The sequence below is a fragment of the Motacilla alba genome, chromosome 5 (genome assembly GCF_015832195.1).
Source record: "Motacilla alba alba isolate MOTALB_02 chromosome 5, Motacilla_alba_V1.0_pri, whole genome shotgun sequence".
In the NCBI taxonomy this organism is placed as follows: Eukaryota; Metazoa; Chordata; class Aves; order Passeriformes; family Motacillidae; genus Motacilla; species Motacilla alba.
Window position 1 is genome coordinate 60,609,141 of NC_052020.1, and position 10,499 is coordinate 60,619,639.

General features: G+C 54.5%; 1 protein-coding gene across 1 annotated transcript; it reads right to left on the reverse strand.

Annotated features, from left to right (window-relative positions):
- Positions 1-133: 133 nt before the first annotated feature.
- Positions 134-9,581, reverse strand: KLHDC2 (kelch domain containing 2). The gene is made up of 14 exons (XM_038138816.1): positions 9,470-9,581; positions 7,923-8,089; positions 7,079-7,158; positions 6,146-6,263; positions 5,044-5,159; positions 3,879-3,960; positions 3,698-3,781; positions 2,754-2,834; positions 2,618-2,676; positions 2,339-2,448; positions 1,838-1,910; positions 1,153-1,240; positions 797-849; positions 134-388 (listed from the first exon to the last, which is right to left on the reverse strand). Exons 2-14 carry the CDS (start codon positions 8,076-8,078, stop codon positions 265-267), a joined length of 1,224 nt encoding a protein of 407 aa, XP_037994744.1. The 5' UTR covers positions 8,079-8,089; positions 9,470-9,581; the 3' UTR covers positions 134-264.
- Between the last annotated feature and the right edge of the window lie 918 nt (positions 9,582-10,499).

Sequence of the window (10,499 nt, forward strand, 5' to 3'; positions counted from 1 at the left end):
TCCAGAGCCGCGGTGTGCTCAGCATTCCCAGCTCTGGCCCCAGGGACATCTGCCCCCGCTCTCGGGGTCAGCCTCACCCCCTCGGGGCGCACAACCCCACACCTGGTTCCAGCTGAAGCTCAGGCTCATCTCCTCTGGCATCAAACACATTTATTGGAACATCTCACACAAAAAGAGGCTCTCTCTAGGCCATTCACATGCACGGGAGGGCGAGAAGCAGCTACCTACACACAGAGGGTCGAGCACGCAGCGGGCCGGGCCCGCTCAGGAGCCCGAGGTGTTGTTGCTGCCGAAGCGCTGGTTCACGCTGTGCAGCAGGTGCTTGGGCAGGCAGTGCCACGAGCTGGCCAGCATCTCCTTGAAGCAAATCACGGCCTCGAGGCACAGCCTGCAACACAGGGACGAGGCTGCACTGGGAGCTCCTGCCCAAGCTGCAGAGTGTGAGGGGAAAGCTCCACGCTCGGCCCCGGCTGCTGCTCTGGCAGCGTTGGGAGAGGCAGAAACGGTGTCCAGTATTTTAGGAACGTGAACAGGTCTGATGGTAACCCTGCCCCGCTTGTGTTAGAATCCCAGAATGGTTTGGGTTGGAAGGACCTTAAATCCCATCCCATTCCACCCTTTTTCCACAGGCAGGGACACCTTCCACCATCCCAGAGTGCTCCAAGGCCTGTCCAAGCTGGCCTTGGACACTTCCAGGGGCAGCCACAGCCATGCCAGGGCCTGCCCACCCTCCCAGGAATTTCCTCCTGCCAGCTAAGCTGGGACACAGTTCCATGCTGAACTCCTGCTCTCTTACCTGACAAGAGATCTCGGCTGGAGGGAGAACACCAGGATTTCGTTACTGTGAGCCTGGAGGGGGCAGAGACAGAGACAGAGAATTGGTTCTGTGGGCTCCCAGCAGGAGCAGCCCAGGCTCACACCACCAGGGAATCCCAGCATGGCTGGGGTGCAAGAGCTTAAAGCTCTTCCCATTCCAACCTGCCCTGGCAGGGACACCGGGGAAGCCTTCAGGTTTCCCAGCCTTGAGGCATCCGCACTGAGGGACTTTGGACAGCAGCAAAGCATTTCCCCTCAGGCTTTGCACACCTTTGCGATCCCCGCGAGATCAGCACCGCAGATCCCACGGGAAGGGGAAGCTCAAAAGCAACTCACAGCTTTGGAATGGGCCAGAAGGTTGTTGGCACAGCCCCCAAAGATGATCACCTCGCCCTCCTCGCTGGCACAGGCCGTGTGCCACAGCCTGGGAACAGAGAAGCACTGCATTAACCCAGATCCCCAGCTCTGGGAAGATCCCTCCTCATCCCAGCCAGAGGGAGAAAAGCAGGAAGCAGCAGGGCTTTAACTCCTGCACCTGGCTCGGGTCACTGCCCTAAGCAGGGGGAGGGAGCCTCGTGTCCTCCATGCCACACTGGTGCATCAGAGCTTGTGGGGCTTTAAATTGCAGGTCACCGACTCCCGTTTCCTCAGCAGGAAGCCAAGAACAGCCCTGGGCGTGCACAGGACGAGCCTCTGGCAGGACCCTGGTGACACCAGCCTGTGCCTGGGCGGTGGCAGAGCAAGGACACTGCTTCCAGTTAGCTCTGCTGCTGGCCCTTGCAGCTCGGACTCCTCTGCAGCCAGATCAAACCCCAGATCCTGAGATCAAACCCTAAATTCTGTGCTTCCTGCTGTTTCACAGGCTGCCTGACCTGGAATTCTGGGAGCACACAACCTGCACCTCTGGGACATGTGGAAAAGGAGAGCTGTGAGGAGGAACCGGGGTCCTCTCTCTGCCAGCCACCACCAGCTGCTTCCACAGCCCTTCTGTACCCAACTTCCAGGGAACTGCCTGCCATACCTTGGTTTCTCAGAGTAGTTATGCTCAAACTGTACCCACTCGTTCTTGCTGATACAATAAATCCAGGCATCACCTGAAAACAAACAAAATCCCAGATGAAAGCAGGAGTCTGTCAGTTCTGTGAGCTGCTGCAATATACAAATACTCTGGGGTAGCACATCCCATTTCTGCTCTTAGATAAATCAAGTATTTCAGGAAAATCCTTATAAAGCACTGACTCCTGTTTGACAACAGGTGTTTAAGGTAACAGAGATTTACGGGGGTGAAGGTGGAGGATTGTAAAGCTGTCACCCATTGCAATTTGCACTTTTAGGTACATTTTTAGAGCAGATCAGTTGCTGGAAGTTACGGCGTCTCCACACCCTCAGCAACTCCTGCTCTGTGGAAGGAGCTGGAGCACACGGGAGGGATTTAGAAGGAATTCCAGGCAATCATTGCTGCTCCCGTGCAGAGCTGCTCCAGAGCACAAAGCCACCAGCAAATCCCCTTGGAATGACTTACTCAGGGGCTGCTTGTCCGTGGTGAAGCCTCCAAAGAGGAAGAGGTGATCCGAGGAAATGGGCGTTAAGGAATGCCACGAGCGGCCCACGGGGCAGATGCCTTGGGTGAGTCTGGATTGCAAGAGAAACACCCCAAATCACCCTGAGGGACAGCAAAACCCCTCTCTCTGTCCCGCCCCGGTTATTTTCCAGCTATCTGCAGGATACTGCAGCGAGCCAAGGACAATGTGAATCTCTTTAGACACCGAGAATTTCACACGGATCGAGTCCGAGCACCCACATTTCGTTCCACTCCCACGTGTCCAGGTTCAGGTAGTAGAAGTCGTTCATTCTGGACTCCTACAAGAGAGCAGAGCCCGGCTCAAATTCCTGCAGAGGTCTGGCTTTAGGCACAGGTGACACAGGGCTGGGCTTACCCTGTATCTGCCTCCAAACACGTAGCCCCTGTTCCCAACCGTGGCACAGGCGTGGGCGGCTCGAGGGGACGGGGTCTTCCCCTGGGAAGGGACAGGGACAGCACAGGTCAGTCACCAGAGGACAAGAGAGGCTCAGCTCAACTCAGATCTAAGGCCAGCAAGGATCAGAGTGAAAAAACACAGCCAGGAAATCATCCCGTGTGCAGGGTTTTGATGGATGGAAGATCAGAGAGCTCATTAAAAATGGGGTTTATTTCTTCCCTCTTGAGGTGTATAAATTTTGCTTTTAGCACAGGGTTCAGCCACAGAAGACAGGCTGTAAATGAGACAGTGACATAATAAATCCATCAATTCATAAATCAAAAGTGTCCCAGGCCAGAATGGACAGTTTGGAGCGATCTGGGCTAGTGGAAGGTGTCCCTGCCACGGCAGGGGTGGGACTGGATGAGTGTTAAGGTCCCTCCCCACCCAAACCATTCTGGGAGTCCATTAAACACCATTTTTCTTGACTTTCTGAACCCCTTGAGCCCTGCATGAAGCAATCACAGCAATTCTTTGGCAATCTGGAGCCCCTTGTCTCACATTTCACCTCCTCCAAGCCTGTGGCAACAGCAGCCCATTTCCCTGTTCCTGAACACTCCAAATGCCTGTTTTGCAATCAGCAGTGTTTCATTGTCTCCTGACCCCAATTCACCCCCCAGGGACAGGAACCATCCCCCCGGCACTGAGGGTGACAGCAAACCCCAGTGCCCCCAGCATCAACCGAAGCAAGCGACAGGAAAAAATGGATGAAGACAGATCTAAAGAAAAGGCAAATCTCCCCTTTTTGCAGAGTGGATCTGTCTAAATGAATGGCTTAAATTCAGTGGAAATGGCTCCAAGAGCACTCCTAAATAACATTACTGAGCTGTGACTTAATTAACTGACAGCAAACCATTAATTACCGTAGTTATGGGCTGGCTCCAAGTGAAAGTTTCAAGGTCCAGAATGTGCACGTGGTCGTTCCACCCTCTAGGAAGACCTGAATTCTTTAAAAAAACAAAAAACATAAAGAAGCAACAAGTTTTAACAAGCACTGATGAAATATTAAAAGCTGAACCCGAAATGGCTTCCAGGGTTACTTACCCAAAAAGAAGTTTCATCGAATTCAAATGTGCCACGCTGCTTCCCTTCAGGAAAATAGCCATAGCCTCCAAAAAATATCAGCCTGGAGGAAAACATGGAGCAAGAGCTGTGAGAAATGCTGTCATTAGAAATAGAAATAGAAATGCTGTGCTCAGAAAACCAGGGAAGCTCCTTTGGTTTTCCAGGAGAGGGCTCTGTTTGTTGCCTCACTGATCCTCCCAGCCCCTGAATCCCCCTGGAGCTGTTTCCAGCCTCGGGCTCCCAAGCTCTGCTCCCCTTGAGGATCTCTGAAGCTGGCAGGGTGTGCAGCCTGCTCACTGCACTTTGGCCTTTGCCACGCTGTTCTCCTGGAGTTTAAGTGGGAATGACCTCCAAGTTTTACCCCTGGGGTTTAGCCCGTGTTAGGAACTGGCAGAAATTCCTACAGGATTACGGAGGGGCAGAAAACAACCTGCAGCACCTAATGAACCACCCGCTGCTGATTAAGGCAGCCCTGCAGAGATCACAGCTGACCCGAGGCTATCGGGGGCTAACGAGGAGCTCACTCCCCACAGCAAGCAGCTGGGAAAGAGCACTGGGGGCAATTCCAGACCCACGGAGCATCCCCGGCTGCGAGGGACACACGAGGGACTGCCCACGCTCCAGAGCCTCTGCAGCGAATCCCACAGCCAATCTCCTCACTGGGAGCTCTCGCCATGGAGCAGCCAAGGCAGAGCAAGAGCCAAGCTCCAAAATCACAGGATGGTTTGGGTGCAAGGGACCTTAAATCCCACCCAGTGCCACCCCTGCCATGGCAGGGACACCTCCCACTGTCCCAGGCTGCTCCAAGCCCTGTCCAGCCTGGCCTTGGGCACTGCCAGGGATCCAGGGGCAGCCACAGCTGCTCTGGCAATTCCAGCCCAGCCAGGAATTCCCAATTCCCAATCTCCCATCCATCCCTGCCCTCTGGCACTGGCAGCCATTCCCTGGCTCCTGTCCCTCCAGGCCTTGTCCCCAGTCCCTCTCCAGCTCTCCTGGAGCCCCTTCAGGCCCTGCCAGGGGCTCTGAGCTCTGCCTGGAGCCTTCTCCTCTCCAGGAGAACATTCCCAGGCAGCCCCATGGTGAAGGAGGAGGAGGAGGAGGAGGGAGAAGCCAAGAGAGAGCAGAGCCCTTGCTGGGGCCTCACCTGTTCTTGTGCACCCACACCCCCAGCTTGTCCTTGGACGAGGGGGGCACCCCCTGGCACTCCACTCTCACCCACTGCAGCACTTTGTCCGTGGATCTGGCATTTAACATATAGAACTGGGAAAATAAAGAGACTTTTCAAACTCACATCGTCAGCTTAAAGCTTAAATCTGCTGTTAAAATAGCAACTTTAAATCAACACGTGTTGGTATAGAAATAGTAATAAATGAAAAGTTCTTTTCCTAGCTGAAAAATAGAGCACTGAAAATATTTGCAACGAAAGATGGATTCACAAATCCTGACCTTTTTCAGACCCAGACACCTTTTACACCACTAGCAGGGCTCTGGACGCTGAGCTCAGCATCCAAAAGCTGTTGTGGGATACTACGAAGGTGTGCACAGAGCACAATTGTCTTACAACTAAAGAATGGTTCAGAAGTTTACAAAGTGACATTTTTTACAGTCTTACCCCTTCTCTGCATTTATAGAATTGTGCAGGAAGAGAGCCAGCTGCTACACTTCCATGCAGAAACTGAAATGTAAGAATGCCACAGCAGGAAGGGAAGGAATCACACCTTACAGACGAGGTTTGCTTCAAATTGTCTGCAAAAACTCCTTCCAACTCCTTCTAGTTTATATTTACATAAGAAACATATGATCTTAAAGAGATAAACTACATATTTATATAGGCCCAAACCATGTAAGTGGAACCACACTGCCAGACTATCAGAAAAGATCATGAATTCATTCCAGCTGAAGGGGTGGTGATGGGCCTGTGATCTTGGAAGACTTTTCCAACCTAAATGATTTTGGGATTCCGGGATTACCACAGACTCCAGGGAACAGAACAGAAATACTTCAAGCCACCCCAGATCAGTTCCTGATATTATTCAGGCAACTGGCAACTCCCATCCTTTAGAATCAGCAAACTCAGAGGCAGGGACACAATCCAGTTGCTGAGGGGAATTGCACAAGGACAGAAGCGATGCCAGCTCGGGGTGTTCCTGCAGGGCTGTGAAGCTTCCAGGGCACAACCCCATGGGAAAGGATTATATTATATTATAAACATTATTTTATTATTCTATTAGAAAGGAATTCCTGACCTTGTTGGTGTTGCCCCGGGCGTGGTGCCCCCCGAAGAGATAAACCACTCTGTCCACACACACGGCACAGCTGCCAGACATGGAGGGGGGAACATCTCCCTCAGTCTTGCTCTTCTTCCTGCAAAACCAGGGTGGGATCTTTATCTGCTCCCAGGGAACGGGGATGGCGTGTCTGGAGGCTTGGGATGACCTCAGCTCACTGTGGATGTTCAAGCCTGTTCTCCCACCTGTTCAGGTGTAATAACTCACAAAACGACTCTGTTACGATGGAGGTGTGGGGAAAGGGCAGTTCAGTTAATACTTAGTGGGTTTTTGGGGGGAGGAATCCCAACTGCCCGGCTCAGGAGTTTGGAATGCTCAGAATCCTGGGGCACAGAGGATTCACCTGTGTAAACTGCAGGTTTCCACTCTGCTCCCGGATTTTTGCTGTTTGTAAACACCATAACCACGGAGAGGAGATTGCAGCCCGTGCCCCGGGCTGGCCTGGCCCCAGGGAGGGCTGGGAGCAGGCTGGAATCCCACTCCCTGCAAAGCACTGAGCAGCTCCTTCGGCTGCATCAGCCTTGAAAAACAGCTCCTGACCAGGCCAAGAACTCAACAGGGAATCCCTGAGCACCGCTGCCATCGAAAGCGGTACAAACACAACTTCCAGCTGCTCTGTCCTATCCCAGGAATCCCAAACCACCTCACGCCGGTGGTCACACGCTCCCACCCAGGCTGCCTGCCCCAGCTGCCTCTCCTACTTCATCCTGGAAAAACACATTGGATGCTTTCACAGGGAAAAAACCCCAAACCTGAAATATGTGACACACTTCTGCAGCAGTTTGATAGGTGGGAATAAAGAGACCAGGGAATTCTCTCCCTGCTCCGTCCTTTCCACACCAATTCAAGGATTCATCAATTTCTTCCCCCCACATGAAGGATTTACTGTACCATCTCCCAGTTTCCATGTTGTAGATCCATATCTCATCCCTGGGCAGGTAGAAGTCATAAAACCCCCGGACCTGGGCATTCTGCAGGGCAGGTCAGAGAAGGAAAAGCAGGGTTAGCAGGGTGATTGACACATGGAATTACAGACTCCCGGGAATGTGTGCACCCCCTCTGGCACCTAATCCCAGCACAGATCACAGCAGGAGCAGCGCCTGTACTTCCCACACTCCTGTGCCTCCCACCTGCAGGGGAGCAGCAATGAGCCTAATTTAGCACCTGCTGGGGACAATCAGCTCCCAGCAGAGCCAGACAGGGCTAATTGGAAGTTAAACCTCTGTTTTACAGCCTGAGCCAGGGAGCAGAAAGGAGCCAAAAGCTCCTTTTTCGTTCCCCCAGCCCCTCCATGACAGGAGTTTATTTGCTGAGTCCACTTTGTCACTGAAATGGTTCTGTGGTGCTGCAGCACACGCACCCTCCAGCGCGACAACAACAAACCTGGGACCCAAAAAATTATTACCACCCAAAATTACAAATTACAAAACGTAATTACCAATTACCGCCCAAAAATCCAGTTGTGCAAATAAAATCACCACTCCCAGGGCGCACGGTTCCAATCAGACAATACTCCCTTCACCTTCTGCCAAAGGCAAGCGACGCCCCAAAAATCCGTGTTATCTGCCAAGCTTTAACACCCGTGATTTATTCGCACGTTGCAAAACGCCCCTGAAGGCCGCGTTACAAATTGCTCGCTGGCGCTGCTGCGTGCCGGGGGAGGAATAATTCCCCAGAGTGACGCCCGGGTGGATGGATGGGACACGATTCCCAGGCTGGCGCGGGGCAGCTGTACCTTGTATCCTCCCCAGACGTACATGCAGCGCCCGTCGGTGACGGCCACGTGCCCGCTGCGCTCGGCGGGGCTGTCGTTCTCCAGCTGCTCAAAGCCCTCCTCGGCCGGCGCCGGCAGCTCCTCGTCCGCGGGCAGCTCCTCGTTCTCATCGGCCATCTCGGGACGTGCTGCAGGCACAGGGACACGGAATTGCCGCAGCGGGATCAGCCAGGGCGGCTCCTGGCCCCGCACAGATCCCCCTCAGCAATCCCACCCTGGGCATGCCAAAGGCTCCTGGAGCGCTGGCAGCCTCGGGCTGTGCCCGTTCCCTGGGGAGCCTGGGCAGTGCCAGCACCCCCTGGAATTGTGGAACCTTTCCCTGATACCCTGACCAGCCCCTGACACAGTGTGGGGTTTGGAAAAGCCTGGATGAACTACACACGGCTGCAGTCCAAAATGTTCCAGGTGGGGACTCCTCAGTGGCACACTGTTTGTAATGGTTACAGTTGCCAATGTGACTAAAAGTATCCCTTAAAAAATATTTAAAATCTTATCTATAAATACTTTGATTGATTTGCCCAGAGAAGCTGCGGCTGCCCCTGGATCCCTGGAAGTGTCCAAGGCCAGGCTGGAACAGCCTGGGATAGTGGGAAGTGTCCCTGCCCATGGACAAGATGAGCATTAAGGTCCCTGCAAACCCACACAATATTAAAAAAAAAAAAACAAACACAATCCAAAGGGGGATAAATTTGACAGCTTTGCCCACAATAGCAGTACATCCTGGAGCTTTTCAGTGTCCCCACCCAAACCTTCCCACAGCGGCTCAGTGCAGGACAGTGTCACCCATCCTGCACAAAATCCCACAGAGCCGATGTCCCTGCTCCAAACCCGTGCAGAGCGCCAGGCTGTGCTGGGAAAACACAGACCCAAAGCTCGGGGGAGCCAAACAGCCCCAATTTGTGCAGCCAAAGCCAGGGAAAAGGAGCCGAGTGGGACAATCACACCCTGCCCGCCAGCTGGACACTCTGCTGTTCCCACACGCCGCTCCTGAGGGGTTTTTTGCTGTTTAATTTTAATCACTCCCGCCACGGAGACGCTGCACCACCTCCGGGGGGTTATCTGGGAGCTTTAATTACGATTTCTAATTTAGATTAGCAAGCCTTGCCCACAGCCCCGTGAAACCGGCCTGCTTCGAGCTAGCGGTGGCTTCACCGCCTCGGAGAAATCAGACCGATATAATATTTATCTATAATAAATATGTACACTATTCTATTATTCATTTTGCTCCTCAGACGCGCTGGGCCGTGTCCCCTCAGCCATATTTCCCCCTCACACACCGCAGCCCTGCGCGCTCTGCCCACCCCCCTCACACACCGCAGCCGGGGGCTCCTCACGACACCTCCTCTTGTCGCGACATGCCCGAGAGCAGGGCGGGCCCCTCACGACACGCTCAACTGTCGCGACATCGCGGCCGTCCGAGCGCTGCCCGCCGCCGTTACCGGCCCGGCCCGAGCCCGCCCCGCGTCCCTCAGAGCCCCCCGAGCCCCCCGGCCCCGTCCCGCTCCTACCGCGGCCCCGCCGCTGCCGCTCGGCCGCCTCCCCCTCCCTCCTTCCCTCCGCCGCCGCCGCGCCGCAACATCCGCCGGGCGGGCGGCACCTTCCGGCGGCAGCGCGCAGGCTCCGGCACCCCGGGACACCGGGCACCCGGGATTAACACCGGGAGGGTTTGAACTGCCCCCAAATTCACCCTGAGGGCATCTGAAATACCCCAGAGCTCAGCCCGGGGACACCGGGCACCCCGGGATTAACACCGGGAGGGTTTGAAGTGCCCCCAAATTCACCCTGAGGGCACCGGGCACCCCGGAATTAACACTGGGAGGGTTTGAAGTGCCCCCAAATTTGCCCTGAGAGCATCTGAAATACCCCAGGGCTCACCCCAGGGACAGCGGGCACCCCGGGATTAACAGTGCGAGGGTTTGAACTGCCCCCAAATTCACCCCGAGGGCAACGGGCACCCCAAAATTAACACTGGGAGGGTTTGAAGTGTCTCACAATTCACCCTGAGAGCACCGGGCATCTCGGGATTAACACTGTGAGTGTTTGAAGTGCCCCCAAATTCACCCTGAGGGCATCTGAAATACCCCAGAGCTCAGCCCGGGGACACCGGGCACCCCGGGATTAACACCGGGAGTGTTTGAAGTGCCCCCAAATTCACCCTGAGGGCACCGGGAACCCCGGAATGAACACTGCGAGTGTTTGAACTGTCCCCAAATTCACCCTGAGGGCATCTGAAATACCCCAGAATTCACCCTGAGGGCACCTGAACCGCCCCAAAATTAACACTGGGAGCGTCTGAACTACCCCACAATTCACCCTGAGGGCAACGGGCACCCCAAAATTAACACTGGGAGGGTTTGAAGTGCCCCCAAATTCACCCTGAGAGCATCTGAAATACCCCAGGGCTCACCCCAGGGACAGCGGGCACCCCGGGATTAACAGTGCGAGGGTTTGAACTGCCCCCAAATTCACCCCGAGGGCAACGGGCACCCCAAAATTAACACTGGGAGGGTTTGAAGTGTCTCACAATTCACCCTGAGA